Below are 21598 nucleotides of genomic sequence, written 5' to 3' on the forward strand. Positions count from 1 at the left end.
GTTGGAGAAGAGACTGAATCACACTAAAAAGACTCAATTGCATCCCACACTAAAAAGATTCAAAAATATAGAGAATTACAATAATTAAAAACTTAAAAGAAAAGTAAAATTTAAATATAAAAGTTTAAGTTTTAGAATTTTTAATCCAAATTTAAAATCACACATGTTATTCAAAGGTTCAGAAATATAAAGGATCATAATGATTATAAATCTTCAAAAAATAGAATTTAAATATAAAAAGGCTTTTATAGTTTCAAAAAAACATGTCCATTCAAATCATAAATTGATTTTTGTTGATTGTTCATGCCTCTTGATAGTATGCAAATCCTCCTATAGTACAAGGATTCAAAAAATAACACCCCTAGAGTAGCGACAATGAACCTTGGCATAGAGGGACGTCATGTAAGTTGAGAATAATTTTGCCTCATTTTGAGTATTTGTATCTCCCAATCCCTAAATAATAGGAAAATTTTGAAGTCTATAATTGTAAGGATCTTAAGGATCTCCATGACTCATTCCTTCACACCTCTTATCCAAACTCCAGCATTTTGACCCTTAATTTTGACTTCTATAAGATAACACAAAACTTATAAAATTGGCACAAATTGCCTTTTACCCTTTCTTTAGGTTGTTCTTATGGAATCAAGATAGCCAATTAAAAAATGAAGATTGTATATAGAGTTTATACTATGCATGATGGAGTTCATGGTTTATTTTCTTGTGGATGACTACTAACATGAGGTTATAAATTGCACTTTCTCATAAGGTGAATTTGGGCATGTTCCTGGATTCATCTAGGTATATCTTCATGTTGTATTAGCAGACATGCAAATTTCACATTGTGAAGTTTTTGTCCAAGTTGCAGCCAATTGATATTGTGCTAATTCTTTCTATCTTTAGTGGTGCATATGCCCTATCAACTACCTTTCCATTGTAATAATTATTTCTATTTGTTATGATCCTTAGTGCTAGGCTTCAATATGGCTGAGTCTGCACTATATCTCTAGAGATCTGATAGAAACTCAATACACAAATTTTTTTATTAATGTATGCTCTTATGTAGGTGGGTATGTGCACGCAGGCGTGTGGAGTGTGTGTGGGAGCATATATTAATACCAAGTTCTACACCCACAATTGGGCAGTGATGATGTTAGTGGGGATGTCGTAGTATCTAGTCTATACTATGCATAATGGAGTTGATGGTCTATTTTCTTATGGATGACTACCATAAGGTTATAAATTGCACTTTCTTATAAGGTGAACTTGGGCATGTTCCTAGATTCATCTAGGTATATATTTATGCTGTATTAGAGCACATGCAAAGTTCTCATTGTGAAGTTTTGATCCAAGTTGCAGCTAGTTGATATTGCGTTAATTCTTTCTATCTTCAGTGGTGCATATGCCATATCAACTACCTTTTTTATTGTACGACTAGCATGAGGTTATAAATTGCACTTTCCTCAAGCTAGCGCCCAAGCTACTTGCATCTCAACTCTTGAAGCGCAGGTGGCGCGGCTTCAATCCCAAAATGATAATTTATTGCATGAAGCCAATAGGATTCCCAGTCTTCAGAACAGAATTTCTGCAGTGGAGTAGCGGTTGTAGGCTGAAAGCAGTGAGGAGGCTACCAGAGATAATCATGAAGTCTTTTGTTGCAGAGCTGTTAATGATGAACTGGCTAGGCACCGCACTAATGAAGCCTTAGCTAATTACTTATAGCAGCACCCGGGGGATGTCCTGATCAATATGGAAGATCTAGAATCTTTAGCTTTAATGCTCAGTTTTGAAGTGGCTCATTAGTGGTGGGAAGAACAAATTGCTCTATGGAAGGCCAACTATGGAAGGCCGCGTCTCCCAACAACAGCCATCTCAAGTTTCCAACGCAAGTACTGTTTCTGTGCCCATTGCACAATGATAGGGGTAAGGCTCCTATGGAAGAAGGCTTTGCTTCTTCACAGTCTATTCTTTCGGCTGCTGTTGCTTGGTCGGATGCAGATATTGCCAAGCTAGTCCGAGAACGCGACGATGCAGCCCGTGCTTTGGCAAAGCAAACTGCTAAGAGGCGCAGAGCTTCTTCAATGGTGAATAGATAGAAAGAGCAAATTCAGCGCGCCTATGTTTCTGGCTAGAGCAGATGGGGCATTCTTTTGCCCTAGCATTACCCCCTCAACCATCGTATTGGACTGAAGCTGATTCTTATCTTAGCCGACATTATGAGCGACATGTACCTTTTGCTTAGCTTCAAGCCCCTCCTACTGAAAGGGTCATTCTCAGAGAACCTACACCTGAAGAATGAAGGGCCGACCGGAAAATGACTATGTGCAACAATGAATTCCTCGCACGTAGTGGCTTGCAACCAGGCCAGTAGTCACAGAAAGATACATGAACGTGGTATGAGAAATTGATGAACTACATAGAGCCAGAGTTCCACAGCCTACGGGAGAGCATGCTGTAGTTGCTGGGGAGAATGCAGCAGAACAAGTAGAAACTTTGGATTTCGATGATTGTAAGATTCCTCCCCAGCCTCTCTAGAAGTCCAGTATCTTCCCCTGTAATCAAATCCCTTTTCAGAAATATAAAAGATCTTGTTTTTCTACCCGGCCTAGAGAGAGAAAATCTTCTAGAGAGAGGTGATTCAGTTTTTAAATATTTTTGGATGGAAAAATATCTCATCTCATTAAAATAAATTCCCCCGAAACAGAAGTTCAAAAAGAATTTCAGAAGGTGCATTAGAAATAAATTATAATCTGTTCAAAAGCCTTATCCTAAGGGTCTAGATTTTTTGAAAATTTTAAATTAAGGTTCCTATGGACCAATAAGATTAATCCAAATGTAGGGAGGAGGTAAATTGAAGAAATAAAGAAAATCCCCCCAAAAATGAGTAAATACTCACATAAGATGAAGAGTGGACTAAGGACCAAAGGAAATACTAAAAAAATAAATTTTTGACACCTCAAAGTGGGGATTCCCCCTCATGAAGTAGGCACCTTTTTCCCATCATTGCTTTTGAATTTTAAATCAATAAAATTAGATTGTAGCCAATTAATATTGTGTTAGTTCTTTCTATCTTTAATGGTGCATATGCCCTGTTAAGAACCTTTTTCTATCTTTAGTGGTGCATATGCCCTATCAACTACCTTTTTGTTGCAATAATTATTTCTATTTGTTATGATTCTTAGTGCTAGGATTAATTATGACAAAGTTTGCCCTATATCTCTGGAGCTTTAATAGTAACTTAGTACATAGAACTTTGTATAAATGTATGCTCTTATGTGTGTGTGTGTGTGTGTGCGTGCGTGCACGTGGAGTGTGTGTGTATGGGAGAATATATTAATACCAAGTTCTACAACCATTATTGGGCACTGGTGACGTTAGTGGAGATGTCGTAGTATCTAGTCTATACTATGCATGATGAAGTTGATGGTTTATTTTCTTGTAAATGACTACCATGAGGTTATAAATTGCACTTTCTTATAAGGTGAATTTGGACATGTTCTTGGATTCATCTAGTTATATCTTTATGTTGTATTAGCAGACATGTAAAATTCACATTGTGAAGTTTTCATCCAAGTTGAGTGTGTGTGTGTGGGAGAATATATTAATACCAAGTTCTACATTAGTGGGCACTGATGACGTTAGTGGAGATGTCGTAGTATCTAGTCTATACTATGCATGATGAAGTTGATGTTTATTTTCTTGTGGATGACTACCATGAGGTTATAAACTGCACTTTCTTATAAGGTGAATTTGGGCATGTTCTTGGATTCATCTAGTTATATCTTTATGTTGTATTAGCAGACATGTAAAATTCACATATTGTGAAGTTTTCATCCAAGTTACAACGAGTTGATATTGTGTTAATTCTTTCTATCTTTAGTGGTGCATAACTTTTTGATGTAATACTTCTTTCTATTCGTATGATCCTTAATGCTCGGCTTCATTATGTTGGCTGAGTCTGCCCTATATCTCTTGAGCTCTGACAGAAACTCTGTACAGAGACCTTTGTATAAATGTATGTTGTTATGTGTGTGTGTGTGTGTGTGTGTGGGAGTATATATTAATACCAAGTTATACACCCACTATTGAGCATGGATGACGTTAATGGGGATGTTGTAGTATCTTGTCTATACTATGCATGATGGACTTGATTGTTTTTTTTTTTGTGGAGGACTACCAAAACCACACAAGGTCTTGGACATGTTCACACTTCTAGGATAGCCATTGAATTTGATGTGAAATGAACCTTACTAGGTAGTGGGTGCTCTTTTCTATGCAACTTTTAGATTAGCTACATTTGATTATCTCTTAATCATTTTATACCAAACCTATTTATAGACTACTATCTAAATTGTTATTATATTGAGCTCTTGCTTAATCCTAATCACTCCACATCTTGATTCATCTCATGATTAATTTTAGTAGTTAGCATCTTCCTTAAGCCACCATGGATTCTAACATGGTATTAGAGCCTAAGTCACTTAAAACTTTAGTGGTTATGCTTCTTTAATCCATGCGAATAATCGTAGTCACTAAGCTCTATTCATTATTAATCAATTTTTATTCTTTTAGGGTTCTTGCCTCTTCTTCCCCCCACAGTCCATGGAGGATTGATTTCTCCTCATCCTTTCAATCTTGAGCATTGCCATCACTTCAAGACTCTTCCTAACTCAAAGATACTTTAGCATAATGCCTCAACTATGTGGAAGATTTTGTGGCATAGAAATGACCTTTTGCAAAAACTTGTGTTTTGGGGGGAAATGTCAATGGCGGCAGCATTGAAGTAGAATAATATAATTTCTCATAGCCATGAGGGTTTTGGAAGATGGAAAACACAATGACGAATTTAATATTTGATTAGATGTTGATAATAGCAAGCAAATGATCCACATAAGGTACACAAGTAAAATAGTGATTAATGCTTTCTTATTTTGATTGATGACATGATTAAGGCCTTCAAACACATCTAGAAACCCTTCTATAACATTGTCTTTAAGCACCGGGGTTAATATTTCAGGAGGGCCCTCAATTATGTGCTCTAAGTGGTTTGAGTTTTGGGCTAAGATTTTCACCCCCAAAATAATGATTTAATTGGTTATGAGGTGATTATGATTCACTTAAATCTTATTATTGGCCTAAGAAGAAGGGATTAAAGATTTCTTTTGATTATGAGTCATGAAATTCTAGGCACATCAAGTCAAGGATGATAATCAAGAAAATAAAGAAGTACAAGGCAAAAACAACCATACTATTACTCTCATGCAAAGACTTTAGGATTTTCAAAATTTCTCTTGCAAACAATATGCACTTATATTGTGATGGGGGGTTTCTAGCATGTGTTTAATCCCTTTGTAAACATTTTAGACTCTAACCTTGGATTGATTTTTAAAGTGGTAAGACCTATCACATCATGTCAACATGGTGTCATGTAACACATTCAAGAGATAAGTTTGAGGGAAATGGTTTCCACATATGGCAAACCAAAATCAAGTTTACACTAATGAGGAAGGCACTATGGGTGTCACAAATGAAAAAGAGAGAATGCCACTAGAGAGGACAATGGAATTTTGGTAAGCAAGGATGAAAAGCCATTGGGCAATAATTATGTTAGGCCCTAGTGACACTTACATCCATCACATAGATGAAAAAGAGACTTCAGTATAGGTCTCAAATACTCTTAATACATTGTTTAGACCTCAATCGAAAATCTCAAAGATCTGTCTGCAAGGATGAAAAGCCATTGGGCAATAATTATGTTAGGCCCTAGTGACACTTACATCCATCACATAGATGAAAAAGAGACTTCAATACAGGCCTCAAATACTCTTAATACATTGTTTAGACCTCAATCGAAAATCTCAAAGATCTGTCTGCTCATAAATTTAAGATGAATTCAAATGACTCTCTTCCAACTCATCTTAACTACATAAAGAGTATCCTAACCCAGCTTGCAAGTAGCAAGAAACGCATTGAGAAGATATCATTATGGCAGTTCTTTAGAAGATATTTCCTCAAGAAGAGTATAGCAATATTGTTACTACTATTACCAACTTGCTAGCACCTAGGGGGTAGGCATGCCTAAACTTCTAGGACATCCATAGGTTGATGTGAAGGGAACCTTAGGTGGTACACTCCATTTTAGGCAATGGGTGCTCTTTTTTATGCTACTTTTGAATTAGGTAGACGTGATTATTTTTTAATCACTTCTTAACCATTTTGTACCAAATCTATTTATAGGCTTCCATCTAATGCATATTCATAAGTCTTTTTCCACTCTCTACATTGCTATTAGGCTAAGCTCTTGCTTAATCTTATGTGCTTAATCCTAATCACTTCACATCTTCATTCACCATGATTAATCTTAGTGATTAGCATCTTGCTTAAACCACCATGGATTCTAACAACCCACGCATATGAAATGAAGCTTCTTAATATTTTAGATATTAATTCATCCTAAAAAAAATCATTTAGTTTTGATCTTGGATTCAGTGTAAGATCCCTTTCATGAAAAACCTGATGAAGTGAATTAAGGTGTCTCTTTAGTTGAGGTATTGATAGTAAAAAATAAAAGAAATTATTTTTTTATCTTGATTTTACAAAGATTCCTTGTAATCTCCCTTTCATAGAAAAATTGATGAAGTGCACTAAGGTGCCTCTATAGCCCTTCTAGTGAATTAGATATGAGAACATATTATAACTCAACAACTTCACTTCCAAATCTTCTTCACATTTATCAGTACACAACAATTGTTCATAGAGGGTACAACAATTGTTCATAGAGGGTTTCAAAGTCTTTTATCAGTGAATTATTTGATTGTTAATAAGGTTGGAACTATGGGTGGAAAACAAATGCCCCACCTTGCATAGGTGTATGCATTTGCTTACATTGAGTTACTGCTTGATATCATGTAATCTTCGATATAATTTACCAATCACAAAATTCTCTTGATTGATTAGGCGTAAACAACAAACCAAAGGCTTTAGAACTGTGATAGTTCCATCTAGATTTCTTTAGAAAGTTATACTTTGAACAAAGGTTATAAATCGTATAGTAGCATCTATGAACTTAGGATTTCTTTCCATCCATCATTCTAGGTGTCGATGAGCCACTGTTTTTTTCGATCAAAGTCACTTTCACTTTTTGTAAATATTCCAACATAAGATAAATAGTGGCAAATCATGTTGCATAAGATATGTAGTGGCAAATCATGTTGCATAAGATATGTAGTGGCAAATCATGTTCCATAAAATGTTAACAGATCTAAGTTTGAATGTAAATGAAATAAGGCATATGTGATTTTTGCTATGTAGAGAAAAAAGCGAAAGAGATACGCTAGAGATAGAATGAAACCAAGTTTGCAGGACTCAAAGAGATTGATTAGATATCTTGAACCTCCACCAAGAACATGCTTTTTATAAGTATAAAACCTTGTCTGCTGGCTAGTACACTCAATGACACATGGAATAAAACCTTGTCTGCTGGCTAGTACACTCAATGACACATGGCATAAAGCAAAGCTATGATATCATTGCTTACACACACAGAAACACACACTATACTTATCCATTGACTTTGGAACCCCTACAATGATAAATAGCAGGACAACACATGTTGTCTCCAACATTGTGCACTCGAAGATTGGGCAGCTTGTAAATACAGACCATCTGTGCAGCAGAGGTCGTCCGTACTCTGAATGTATTTTCTTTTAGGAATATTCTCACTGGTTTTTTTCGTTTCCGTGATGAGGAGGAGCTTGTTTTTTTGGCATGAGAAGCACAACCACAAAGGGTGAAGCACGTTATTTGTTGAATTTGGTATATAAGAAGAAGACGCATGTTAACGCTAGTAGAGAGGGAGCAAGAGAGTGGATGGATGACGAAGGTGAGCTGGTCATCGTGCTGTTTGAGAGTCTGCAACTCTAGGAGAGAGCCGGTTTTATGGCTTGTAAAGCCATGGAGAAGCTGCACGCATACAAGCTCACTTGGCTTATTGGGGGCTACAGCGTGTTTCTCTTTGCGGGTATGATCCTGTGCAAGTCACATTTTGTGTGAGTGGTGTACACACTCTTGTCTTCGGTCGGCTCTTATGTGGTTTCTCGTGGCGTGGTTGTCCCTCACGCAGGTGGGTGTTTCTATTACCTTCACCATAGTCTACACAGCGAAGGGTGCTTTATGGTATTTTTTAGCCAGGCCGGGCCATGTAGAAGGCTTCCAACCACAATTGTTTTTGTCCTGTACATAGTTACCAAAAAAAATACAAATCACACGAAGGGGAGAATCATCATGAAAATTATGAAGTAAAAGTTATAAGGGGGAGAGGTTTCTTTGAAGTGCAAGGCAATGTAAGGATGGATAGATTTGTGTTGGTTTAGGGTAATGGAAGTACCCTCGTTTCCATGAACAACTTTCATCCAAACACAACTAGAAGGCCTGAATGGCTAACAATTTTGCCCTCACATTATTGGTGCGATGAATGTGGATTAGCTCTAGCTCATGAGAGGGGCTAAAGCTGGCTTGTTGTGCAACCATGTGTTCAGTTATGGAAGAGTACTTCTATGGAGATGGACTAAAGATGTAGAAGCATTCATTTAGTATGTGAAGATGAGGTGCAGACACTTATGTATACATGAAGATGTAAGCAAATCCTCAAAGCACAAATAATTTCCATTTAATCCTATGGCATCATCAAGATAATGCTTACACTAATAAGCATAATGCTTACATTAATAAGCTTCATACTTAGATGTAGTAGCTAGCGGTCACAACGTTACCATTAACTTTACGTTTATGCTTATTAACCCACTTTGTACCAATGGTCTTTTTACTGTAAGGTAAATTTGCCAAATAATTTCTATTTAATCCTATGTCATCATGAATCATAATGCTTACCCTAATAATGTTACCATTAGCTTTACGTTTAAACTTATTAACCCACTTTGTACCAATGGTCTTTTTACCATGAGGTAAATCTGCCAAATACCAAGTGTCATTTTTGAGGATGAGTCATACTCATCTTGGAAAGGCTTCCATTAATGATCATTTTCTTATATTTTTTCAGAGAAAGCAAGTTTCCTTTTATTTCATATACTAGTATCAAGAGCACGATCCACAAAAAGAATAGATGAAAACCCACATGTGTCCTGCTAGACAAAGAAATAGCTAATTTTCTATCGAGTAATGTCTGCACTAATCATTTTGGCATACTCTTGGGTTCCTACTACATCATGCATCATCCACAATTGCCTCATCAATAGGCTTATGTTTGGGCTGAAAGTTTAACTAATTCTCAATTGGTATATGGGTTGATTTGCAACACGTTGTTGTTGATCATGGGCTGAACTAAGTTTTGAACAAAGACAATATCTTTACTCACCAAAATCGTTCTTGTGACCGAATGGTGGAATCTATACACTTTACTTTTTGAATGTCTTACCATCGAGCTCATTGCGTTGTTACTCAGGCGTAAGAGCATAATCAAGATAACCAAAAACATTCCAAGTTTTCATAAGGGATAATGATCTGTAAGGCCTTGGTGGGACATTTGTTTAGCAAGTGGCACACATAATTACCTCCAACCAAAAAATATGAGGCAAATCATGGTCTCTAACCATGCAACATGCCATCTCTATGAGAGATGTTCTTTCTCTTAGCCATACCATTTTGCTAAGGTGTATAAGGCATCATACGTTGATGTCTTGCTCATTTTTCAACCATATATACATGAAACTCCTTTGATATATATTTCCTTCCTCAAAGAATGAGCACTTAACATGCAACACATTATAGGGTATACTTTCTCTAACTAAGAGGAGATAACTCAATCTATGACAAATCAGAAGAAGATAATGAGACGAGGAGGTGAGGGCTAAGAGAACCTGTTCTGATATACCAATTGTTAGACTAGTGACAAAGGTAATAACACACACATACAAATGTAGCAAGCAAGAAACGATGGAGAGAAACATAACAGTCAATATAGATTGATGAGAATGAGTGAAGTACAAGTTAAGTGACATAATAAGATCACTTACACATTCACTCATAAGAGTATGTATAGATGTTGGAGGAAAAAAAGATCATAAGAAAGAAAAAGGTGGCTTGGCTCATTATTAACCTTCATCCACACACAACATAGATGGCTGGATACATTTCAGAGTACCATATACACTTCACGATTATGGGTAGAATAACAAATGGAATATATAGTTCATGGGAATTCGGTACCTTCATTTCCGCGAACTCCTTTGATCCAAAAACAACTCGATTGCTAAACAAATTTCGCCCTCACACCGGAACTAAGTATCCACGCACAAACCGTTCACTTGCATATTCACCCAATAATTTTGTTGCATTGATTTTTGCATGCATCAGTGTCCTAACTTCTAAGGTACCCTACACCTCTGCTCTGCCTCCTTGCGCCCCTCCATGCGTTACCGCGTGCCTCTGTGCTCTGGCTTCTGGGACGAAGACACCACTTTCTATAGAGGAGCATTTATACTTGCTTTTGTGCATGAAAAACTTGGTTGTTTTGTGAGAAGGTTAAAAAGTGTACAGCCATTGTAAATCTCATCATGTTTTTGTGGTGCTCTAATTTTTATTTTGTTTCTGCACTTTCTGCATTTCAGCATGCAAAGCATACTGGAACGCTACGTAAAGTGCCGAGAAGATTCCGAGTCTACTGACAATAATAATTCCTCAGATGTGAGTCGATTTCCTGATATGTAAATTTTCTGACTATAAGAATCTTAGAACTGGCATGATGAAAGCGTAGCTCACAGACGTCTTCAATTGAACAAAACGTGATGCTCACTCTTCCTAGAGTTCAACAAAACGATCGTCAGTGATCAGGAAAATCTTATATTGTAAGGGCAAAAAGCCACATCTGATCCGCGTGTTGTGATGCTGCAGAATACGGAAAAAGATAGGTTGGCTCAATACACTGAAAAATTGAAAACGTTGCAAAGGTACCCTCTCATAAACGTTGCAAAGGTTACTGCGGGATGATCGGCTATATTAACCTTAACTGTAACTGGGTCTAACCCATGCAGAAATCTCATTGGTGATGATCTAGAGCGTCTGTCCCTGAAAGATCTCATCCACTTGGAGCAGCAAATCCATGAAAACCTGGGACGTGTTCGTGCAAAGAAGGCAAGTGCAATCTATTTGACCTAATTTCTTTCTCATTTGGTATTCTGCTCAGGACATTCTGTCTTTGTTTTGTCATCTGAGAAATTTCCATGCTATTCCATTTTTTTATAGGAGAATCTACTTCTGGAGCAGTTCGACGAGATTAAAGAAAAGGTACACCACCCCCCCCCCCCCCCCCACCCACACACACACACACACACACACACAGACACAGAGGGTGGGTTTATTATCATCAGGATTCGGTGGAATGCCTAATTAGCCTATTAGACCAAGAAAATACAGTCTGTATACAGTTTGTATAGAAGATGCTAGCATCCCCTGATGGCATTACAAAAAAAAAAAGATCTATTAAATGGCTTCAAAATTAGCTAATGCATGAAAAGATTCAGACCATTGGGTTCTAAAATGCTTCCCTATCAGCGCTGCATGCTAACTCGGGATCACAGAAATATGGTTATAAAGCCAACAAATGATCTTATCTTCTGAGGGTATAGATAGTGAACCCTCCATGCGTCCATAGAACATGTTGAGATGATGCTCATGTGCGTGGCTGATTTGTGGTTGCTATCTCTTTGTGATCTCCTCTGTGGCTCCATGTATCGCGAGCCTACAAGACACTGGGCCTTCATGTAGACTACGCCTATAGGATACCGATGTCTCTTGTGGTCTGACCTCAGGATTTCTGTGCTTTGAAAAAAAAAACTTATTTTTAAACCAATCAAAATAAGGACAACTCTTAATCCTATCCGGTTTTTATTCTCTAAATCTCTACTATATACCGTTTTGATAACGAAAATATATAAAAATCATTCCTTAAAATGAAGGCTAAAAGTCTCGGCCAACTTTTCTTAATGTGGACAGGACAAATACACTAGAATACGGTTTTTTTTCAGCACTACCTCACATGGAGAAGTCATTTACAATGGCGTCGTATGGCTCCCTCAATATATGCAAACCAATCCTTAGAAAGAAAGGAGTGTTTGGTTACTATCTTCCCACATTCAGTTGTCCTTTTTTATAAGTCACTTCTATGCTCATGAACCTTACATAGTGATATTTGTGGTAGCTTGTTAGTGTGTATGGATGTACGAGTGTATGCTCCATGTGTATGTGTGTGCTGTTTATATACGTAAATACATACATACATACATACATATATATATACATACATATATACATATATGTGTATATATGCATACACACACACATATATGTGTGTATATATGTGTACACACACACATATAAATATGCATGTGTGTATATATTATGCATATATATATGTATGTATGCATGTATATATATATATATATATAAACATCCACTGAAGACCCAATGGGTTTAGGAGACCTAAAACTGTTTCAAAATTTAAGTTTACAAACATGGAAACAAAAACTACCAAACAAAAATAGGCTTGCATACAATGAAGGTCTATACAATGCACAACATCTTTTACCTCATATTCATCACCAACTTCATCCTCTACTTCATGAACTCCTAATTGAGTTCTTGCCATTGCCTACTCTTTCTTTAAGTGTGAGCATCATATTCATCACCAACTTCATCCTCTACTTCATGAACTCCTAATTGAGTTCCTGCCATTGCCTACTCTTTCTTTAAGTGTGAGCATCACCTTCCCTCTAGACTGTAGCTAAGCAATGAGCTTTCATTGATATTCATGTTACTTGGTTAGGCAAATTATCATCTCTCAACGATAGCGCGCACATCATCTTCCACCTCATATTTATTACCACCATCGTCTCTTACCTCGCGAGCTCCTCAAAAAGTCAAAGAACCTTTCTTAAGGGTAAAATCGACGATCATTAGTTATGTGAAGTGTCCCTATGTAAATGAGGTAAGTAATTATGTCACGTGACATCACATGGGATGATGGAGAAAAATAAGGAGATATTCTAGGAAAATATTGAGAGAGAATTTAGGAGTTGATTGAGGGAATCCCAAGGATAAAATATAGGGATCACTTCATAATAATATTCTTGTATCTCTTTTGCTATTTAAGAGCCATTAATCAATGCAAAAGTATCTTGTCATTTTTAGTATTATCTTGCTAGTCAGACTTGTTGTTTTTTCATGGATTCTCAAGTTTTAGTATTTGATCCTCCTTAGAATATTCTCTTTCTTTGTTTTTTCTAACCTCTCATGGATTTGAGTTTCTTCTCTCTCAGATTAGGGTTTTGAATGACCTCATCCTTTTCTTTGTTTTTTTAAAACACCTCATGGATTCTCGAGTTTTAGTATCTGATCCTCCTTAGAATGTTCTCTTTCTTTGTTTTTTTCTAACCTCTCATGGATTTGAGTTTCTTCTCTCTTAGATTAGGGTTTTTAATGACTTCATCCTTTTATTTTTCTCACAACATGTAGGCATACACATTATGTGTTCCTGCATATATAGTGGATAGTGACGAGATAGTAAAACCATGTCACAATCAAATGTCATCCTTGTCTACTAAAATATGGTGCTAGACTTTGTCTTTAGTAAGAACACCATATTGGAGAATATGAGAATTTCCCACAAGTTTGGGACACGTGGTCAAAAGTTTGGATTAACCATAACTTGAACACCACTAATCCAAAATGAGCGCTTTATAGCTCTTTAGATTCCATTTTTCAAGCGCTTTCCAATGATAGGTCATATGATAGGGTTTTGAGAAACTTACAAACATGTTATCCATGTCCCCTTTTTTAAGTATTCAAAAATGGGAATTGGGAAATTCCCAAATTCACTAATATGGTGTTTAAGGACAAAGGTCCAAATTTCAAGGCTGAAGGGCTTCTATATCTTTGTAGAATATGTGCAACGAGTTATCCTATAACTTTCATGCAATAAGCTTGAGCTCCTCAAATTCTAATCTAGATTTTTGACAAGGTTCCTCATTCATAATCAAAACAATCCACACCATTACTTTTGCATGCTCACAATGACTATTTATATAATGTGTTTGCTGATTTTCAAGACATTACACATGTCAAAGTTGTTTTGAAGTCTTTGAGTGTTTGTTCCAACATTCCCTCCACAAAAGCATTCTTTAAAAAATTAAAGCTTCATTTTAGCTACAACCATTTCCATAAAATGGACAAGGTTTTACTATTGAGACACACATATACATTTCTCTCTATTGTCTCTTATTATCAACACACTTTAATGTCATGCTTAGCATTATTTTTGAGCTACACTGTCTGCCGCCATAGATCATAATCTCTAAGAAGAGGAATTTAAATTTTGACAAAGATTCATTACCTCTAGAAGAATAATCACATTAGCTTTAAACCTCTATATTAAGACAGGAATTGGAACTCTCTCTCTCTCCTCTCTTATTAGCATAGTTTGATGTCACATTTTAGCAAGTCAATATTGTTCTTGTGTGAAATCTCATGCATTAGAGATAAAAGAAATATGATTGTTGTCATTTAGTAAAATCATTTATAGGGTAATTGTGTAAATGCATAGCTTCACTATACTTAACTTTTGTCAAAGTTAAATCAAATATGATTTAATCCATTATTTCTTCTTTTGGAGGAAATTCATCATCCTCATTTAAAGCCAATCCTCAAAGAACTACTCATCAATAGGGTTGGGGAATCTCTCATCTAGGCACCTATGGACATAGTAAAAGTATCGAGTGGATTGTTGTTCCCACCTCTTAAAGAAAGAGTTATAGGTGGAGTTCATAAGTTGTTTGAAGTGTGTACTATATGGCATACAAGACTTATCCCCATGAAAACTCCACCATTACTCCTTACAATGTAGTATATGTAGCCCTTTGGATTTAGGTGTGTGGGAGGGAGGTGAATAGGTCCTCTCACTTATAGCTAGCCCCGAAAACATTTTTCTAGGCAAGACTCCCCCACCTCTACTACTCCTACACTGATCATGTAAATCAAAATATGTAGGGGTTTGAAGAGTAGAAGTGCGTGCAAGGGGTTGAACAGTAGTAGTGTGAAGAGAAGTTTGAAGAGGAGAAGTGTGGGAACTAGGCGAGAGTGGAGGAAAAATGAGTTTGATGAACAGTTGGAGGATTAGTCAATAGAGTGGGTATGTGGGGAAGTGATGTTTTTTCTCCTCTGAAAAGAGAAGCGGATAGAGCATGGAGCATATAGTATGCTCTATGCTCTATGTATACCTAGAGTATACATGCTCTATGTATATGAGTAATATGCATAGACCATGCATAAAGAGAGAAATATACATATACTCTATGCATGTCACGTGCACATGCTCGTGTCATGGTGGCTAATCATTTGCATGAGTAGTCTTAATCCTTACTAATCCAGCAGCTAGGACAACATATAGGTGTCATCGCCATTAGATCATGAGCATTAGCAGTATCATTATCATTATCATTATCAGCACAACACATCAACAATGTCATTAGATCATAAGAATCTTCATCATCACCATGAAGGAGGGCTTGGAAACCCAGCCGACAGCCTTCTCAAGCCTTCACCCTATATAGTCGGTAGCCATCATCACAGAGACCTGGGTAGCATGTGGCTATGCAATAGGTTGAAGGTTAGTAAGGTTGGGAAAACAGTACATGAAACACAACATCTATCAGGTAAAAGAAATTAATATTCATGTCCAAGCTGGCCGACAAGTGCATCTGCTAGTCGACTAGCACCTAAGCATATTATAAAAGCATTTGACATCATTTTCAAAAATTAAGTCAATCATTTTATCATTTTTAGCATTGTAGAAAGTCAATAGACGTTATGTAGGTCCATAGGTCAACCCCTTTGGGGCCAAGCCATGTACATTCACCAATAACCTTTTACGCAATATTAAGTACAAGAAAAACCCTAACACCAATCTCTTTCTTCTTCTCTCTCTCTTGTCTTAATCATGTTTAGTCATTATCTTGTTCTTTATGAGGCTTAGGGCTATGGATCAATACAACAAGGCTTTTGTGCATGCAAGATTGGTATGTGAGCATTTAGGCTTAGTCACTAAGTTAGTCCCAAGGAAGGTGCAAAGTTCCAACAAAAAGGATGTATCAGGGTAGCAGATGGAGTGATCTACATATAGGCAAAGCTAGAGGAAGCATTCCCTGAGGGTATGCTTGTAGAGCTAGTACATTATTAAGCTCTTAGATCAGTTACAAAGGCCTAAAAATAGGCATGATCATTTCTAGTAGGTGACCCACCACGTTGCTAAGAGTTAGCAGGCATGGGGATAGAAATGGAGCAGATGCTCAATTCTTCAGAAGAAGTGGAGATCAAGAGTGAAGGTGTTCAGACATAAATATCAGTTGAAGTCAAGGTCAAAGTCAGCAGTCCAAGGAGGAAGGATGACGTGCACGCATGTGCTATGGCTAATAAACTATATGAACGATCTTAATCCTAACTAATCTAGTAGTTAGGATAACATATAGGTGTCATTGTTGCCATCACCATCACCATCAGATCATCAGCATTAGCAACATCATTATGACTATCAACAGTACATCATCAGATCATTAGCATCTTCATCATCACCATGAAGGAGGGCTTGGGAACCCAATCAATAGCCTTCTCAGGCATCCAACGTAGTATAGTCACTAGTCATCATGGAGACCTAGGTAGTAAGTGGTATGGAATAGGTTGAAGGACAACAAGGTGCATGAAGCACAACATTGATGAGGCAAAAGTCATGAATATTCATGTCCAAGATGGCTCATAATAGCATCTGTTGGCTGACCAACGCTTCTACATATTATAAAATCATTTGACATCATTTTCACTATAATCAAGATGATTCATCATTTTTAGCATATTAGAAAGTCATTAGAAGTTATGTAGGGCCAAAGGTCAAGGGCCCGAGCCATGTACATTCATCAACAAACTTTTTGTAAAATATTAAATACAAGAAAAACCCTGACACGAATCTTTCTCTTCTTATCTCTCCACTATCTCAATCTTGTTTAATCAACATCTTGTTCTTCATCAAGCTTACGACTGTGCATAAGAATAAAAAGGCTTCTGTGCATGCAAGAATGCACGCATAAAGAGAGCAATATACATACTTTATGCATGTCTATACAGCCTATGCAAAAGCCTTTATGCACAAGCTTTTTACAGAAGCCTATGTAGAAAGTCTAAGGGTTAACATAAAAGTTAACCCTTAGGCTTTCTACATAGGCTTTGCATAAAGCCTAACCCTTAGGCTTTCTACATAGATTTATGTGTAAAAAGCTTGTGCATAAAGGCTTTATGCATAGGCTGTATACACATGCATAAAGTATGTATATTGCTCTCTTTATGCATGTGCAGAAGCCTTGCTAACTTATCCACAGTCATAAGCCTGATGCCTTATGCATAAAGCCTAAGCATTAGGCTGTGTGAAAATAGCTTTTTGTCTAGCCCTAAAAAGGGAATTTTAAAGCCTTTTATTGGTTTTATTTAGGTTTTGGTGTCATTGCTGTGATGGCCGATAGCTTGTAGGCTGGCTGACCAGTAGTCCCTCACCATATATATAGGTCAGCCTCATCATTCATTAGTGTGCCACTTTTTGACCATACCTGGCACCATCTGCTACTAGTATTATTGCTACCGACGCATACACCATACATGCGTTATCATCATCACTTGTCAGTATTAGCACATCAACGTCTTACTACTGGCGGCCACACCTTAGGACAACAACCCACTCTCTACTATTGGTTGGCCACACCATGGGACAACTGCCCTCTCTACTGCATTCAGCACCTCAGCATTACATATATGTTCATGGGACAACAACCCCCTCTGCTACATAAATCATACAAGCATTACATATCTAATCATGCAACAACAGTCCTCTCTTCTCTAGTATAGCATATCAGTGTTTTATCTTCACCTCTCATGGGATAGCATCCCTCTATGCTACTTAGAGAACTTCAACGTTTTTCCTCAACTCAGACCATTGGGAGAGCATCCCACTCTCTTCTACATCACGCCATTGGGACAACAGCGCAATCTTTCCTTATCTTCACCATTGGCACCACTCGGGATAATAGCCCTCTCTGCTCTTCACCCTTCAGGTACGTAACACCCTTGCCACCAGAGCCTGCACACTTTAGGTACGCAACACCCTTGTCACCAGAGCTTGCACCACTACACCACTCAAGATGGTAGCGTTGTGCGCTCATCATCTACCACCTCAGGTACTGCAACACCCTTTTCACCAGAGCCTACATCACCTCATCTTCCGCTTCCACTACAACCTCTCAGAGTGCCTCTGCATCCACCGACGCGAGCCTTCACAACATGAACCTCCTCTCAGAGTGCTTTGCCTCACATCGACACGAGCCTTCATCATCAATCGCACTTCAGGTCATCCGACATCATCTCCGCTTCTGCACTAGTCTTCCTACGTAGAGTCATCTCACATCAGAGGGCTCTTGTACATATGTTCAATGACCATTATATATAGACTTACTCACATATTTCATGTTGTGTTGTTTTGTTTTGATTTCTTGTACATATAGTGCTTTCATCCTTTTGCCCTTACATGGTGTCAGAGCTATCGTGAGTAAAGGGATTGAAGACCTCGAGAGAACACAACATGGATCATCTACCCGCACTCTCGGAGGACAAATTCTTCTTACTAGAAGTTGATTCTCCAAAATCTTTTCTAGACCACATAGGGAATGAGACTTCTTGCTTAGTGGAAAGTTCCATTCAAGATCTTACTTGGGGAGACGATCAACCCATGTACATCATCTCATCTTCACCACCTTTGCCATCACGATTGCCCTCTCTCACTTTGTTAGATTTTGTTTCTTCCAAAGGGGGATATATTCCTTCTGCTAGTGTGTTAGTGTGGGACCCTAGCATCCATCATCTTCTCTTCTCTTCTCTCATGGTTCCCTTTTTGTGGCCTGAGAGGCGGTGTGTGAACATCTTTTTGTCTAGTCCTAAAAAGGAAAATTTCTAGGCTTTTACTGGTTTTATTTAGGTTTTTTGTGTCTTTGCTATCGGTGGCCGGCAATCTTTAGGTTGGCCGACCATCAATCCCTCACCATATATATAGGTCAGCCTCATCATTCATCAATGTGTTCTACTTATTAACCATATTCGGTACCATTTGTTCCTACTGCTGCTACTGGCGCCATACACTATACCACATTATCATCATCGGTTGTTAGCCTTAGCACATCAGCATTTTAGTACTGGCACACCTTGGGACATCAACCCACTCTCTACTACTATAGGCTACACCATGGGACAAGAGCCGTCTATGCTACATTCAACACCTCAACGTTCATATATGTTCATGGGACAACAACCCTCTTTGCTACATACATCATATCAGTGTTACATATCTGATCATGGGACAACAGCCCTCTTTGCTATAGTAGAGCATATCATCGTTTTATCTTCAGCTCATGGGATAACAGATGTCTCTGCTACATAGAGCACTTTGACGTTTTTCATCATCTTAGACCCCACTCTCTGCTACGTCACACCATCGGGACGGCAATCTACTCTCTGCTTATCTTCACCATCGGTACCACTCAGGACAATAACCCTCTCTGCTCTTCACCCTTCAGGTACACAACACCCTTGTCACAAGAGCCTGCACCCTTTGGGTAAGCAACACCCTTGTCACCAGAGCTTGCACCACTACACCACTTGGGACAATAGTCCTCTTTGCTCTTCATCTACTCCCTTAGGTAGCGTAGCACCCTTGTCACCACACCCTGCATCACCTCAGAGTACCTTTGCATCTACAGACACGAGCCTTTGACATCGACCTCCTCTCAGAGTCTAATCTCGGAGTGCTTTGCCTCACATCGATTTGAGCCTTTGTCATCGACCGTGCTTCACCTCCGACATCATCTTTGCTTCTACACTAGTCTTTCTACTTAGAGTCACCTCACATGAGAGGAATCTTGTACATATGTTCACACACCATTATATATAGACTCACTCATATATTTCATGTTGTGTTGTATTGTTTTGATCTCTCGTATGTCTAGTCCTTTCGTCTTTTTGTCGTCTCACAAGCTTATGCATAGGGCCTTATACATAAGTTCGCCTTATACATAACTTTATGTATGCATACAAGAGAGCATATTTATGCTCTATGCTTGCATACATATAATATCACTATAATAGAATGAGAGTATAGCAACAAAAATAGCAGCGTTTTTTTTAACTACAAGTCTTGGGAAATTTCCGGGCTATTTTGTTATTGCCTATAGATGTTACTATTTTTGCTACAACTGGATCACTATTGTGAACAATTTTTATAGAAACGAAATATCCCCGAGACAAGCAACGATATTTTGGTGCCATAATCGCTACTTAATAGTGAAATAAATATCTTTTAAAAAAAGTTGGGATAGATTGGAAAGTAATCACAGGACTCCCTAGTCTGCCCTAGCCTTTTTTAAAGAGTATATAAGAGATAGTAACATAGTAAAACTTGAAAACATAAAAGAAAGAAGTGAACACAAAATGATTTTTATTCATTGATAAATTAAATGATATATACACAATGGTAAGGCCTTAACCCATATGTCCATATACTAAATAACGCGTAATGAAAGTCTATTAAGTTAGTAAAACTTGAAAACATAAAAGAAAGAAGTGAACACAAAATGATTTTTATTCATTGATAAATTAAATGATATATACACAATGGTAAGGCCTTAACCCATATGTCCATATACTAAATAACGCGTAATGAAAGTCTATTAAGTTAGGGGTTGCATCATTGTCGTCATCTCATGCATTCCGATTCCTATGGCTCCTTGTAGTTGCACCCTCTTCTCTGAAATTTCCATTACTTTTCATTTACACATGAGCACTGTTTGTTGCAAAAACACGGTTTGGAGTAACATGATCCTAAAACACAACAAAACTAGCAGAAGTGAAACTCAGTTTTAAAAAATAAAGAGGTTGTGGTTTTAGGAATGTACTTGCCATGCTTGCCAAACATTTCCTAAAGAAACAATCCATCCTTCATCTTGCACTCTTTCAAAGATATTTTTCAAACCCCCTTGTAATGCATGCTATGTAGGAGGACGATGCACTTATTCAAACTACCAATATACAAACAAGTAAATACTGATTTTATGTTATTATGGGATAACGTTTTTTTCTTAAAAGATAAGATACAGTTCGAGGAAATACATGTATAAAGACTACTGGGGTATCTACTCCTCCTTCATGTGTAACATCTCACTCTGCAAGTTGTTTGCCATATATCCATGCATAAACATAAATACTTAAAACTCCTATGCATAGTCTACATAGAGCATACATATGCATGCACACATAGCACACATAGAGCATGTATAGAATACATACGCATGCATAGAGAATATATATGTATTCTTTATGCATGCATAGCTCTAATATGCATACGTAGAACATATGTATTCTCTATGCAGGGTTTTGGACCCAAACAATGTAGAGTAGAGGCATTGCATAGGCATAGAAGCCTGTTATGCGTTCTCTAAGCATGCATATT

General features: G+C 37.5%; 1 protein-coding gene across 1 annotated transcript in view; it reads left to right on the top strand.

Moving 5' to 3' along the window:
• The window catches only part of LOC147605886 (MADS-box transcription factor 23-like), a 100851-nt gene that overhangs the window by 37595 nt on the left and 41658 nt on the right, over positions 1-21598 (top strand). The window contains exons 3-6 of the mRNA XM_086792606.1: positions 10623-10698; positions 10906-10961; positions 11046-11145; positions 11257-11298. Coding sequence (XP_086648732.1) covers positions 10623-10698; positions 10906-10961; positions 11046-11145; positions 11257-11298 — 274 coding nt within the window. The remainder of the gene's footprint in view (positions 1-10622; positions 10699-10905; positions 10962-11045; positions 11146-11256; positions 11299-21598) is intronic.

Source organism: Cibotium barometz, chromosome 58 (genome assembly GCF_041138505.1).
Source record: "Cibotium barometz isolate CiBa-2024 chromosome 58, ASM4113850v1, whole genome shotgun sequence".
In the NCBI taxonomy this organism is placed as follows: Eukaryota; Viridiplantae; Streptophyta; class Polypodiopsida; order Cyatheales; family Cibotiaceae; genus Cibotium; species Cibotium barometz.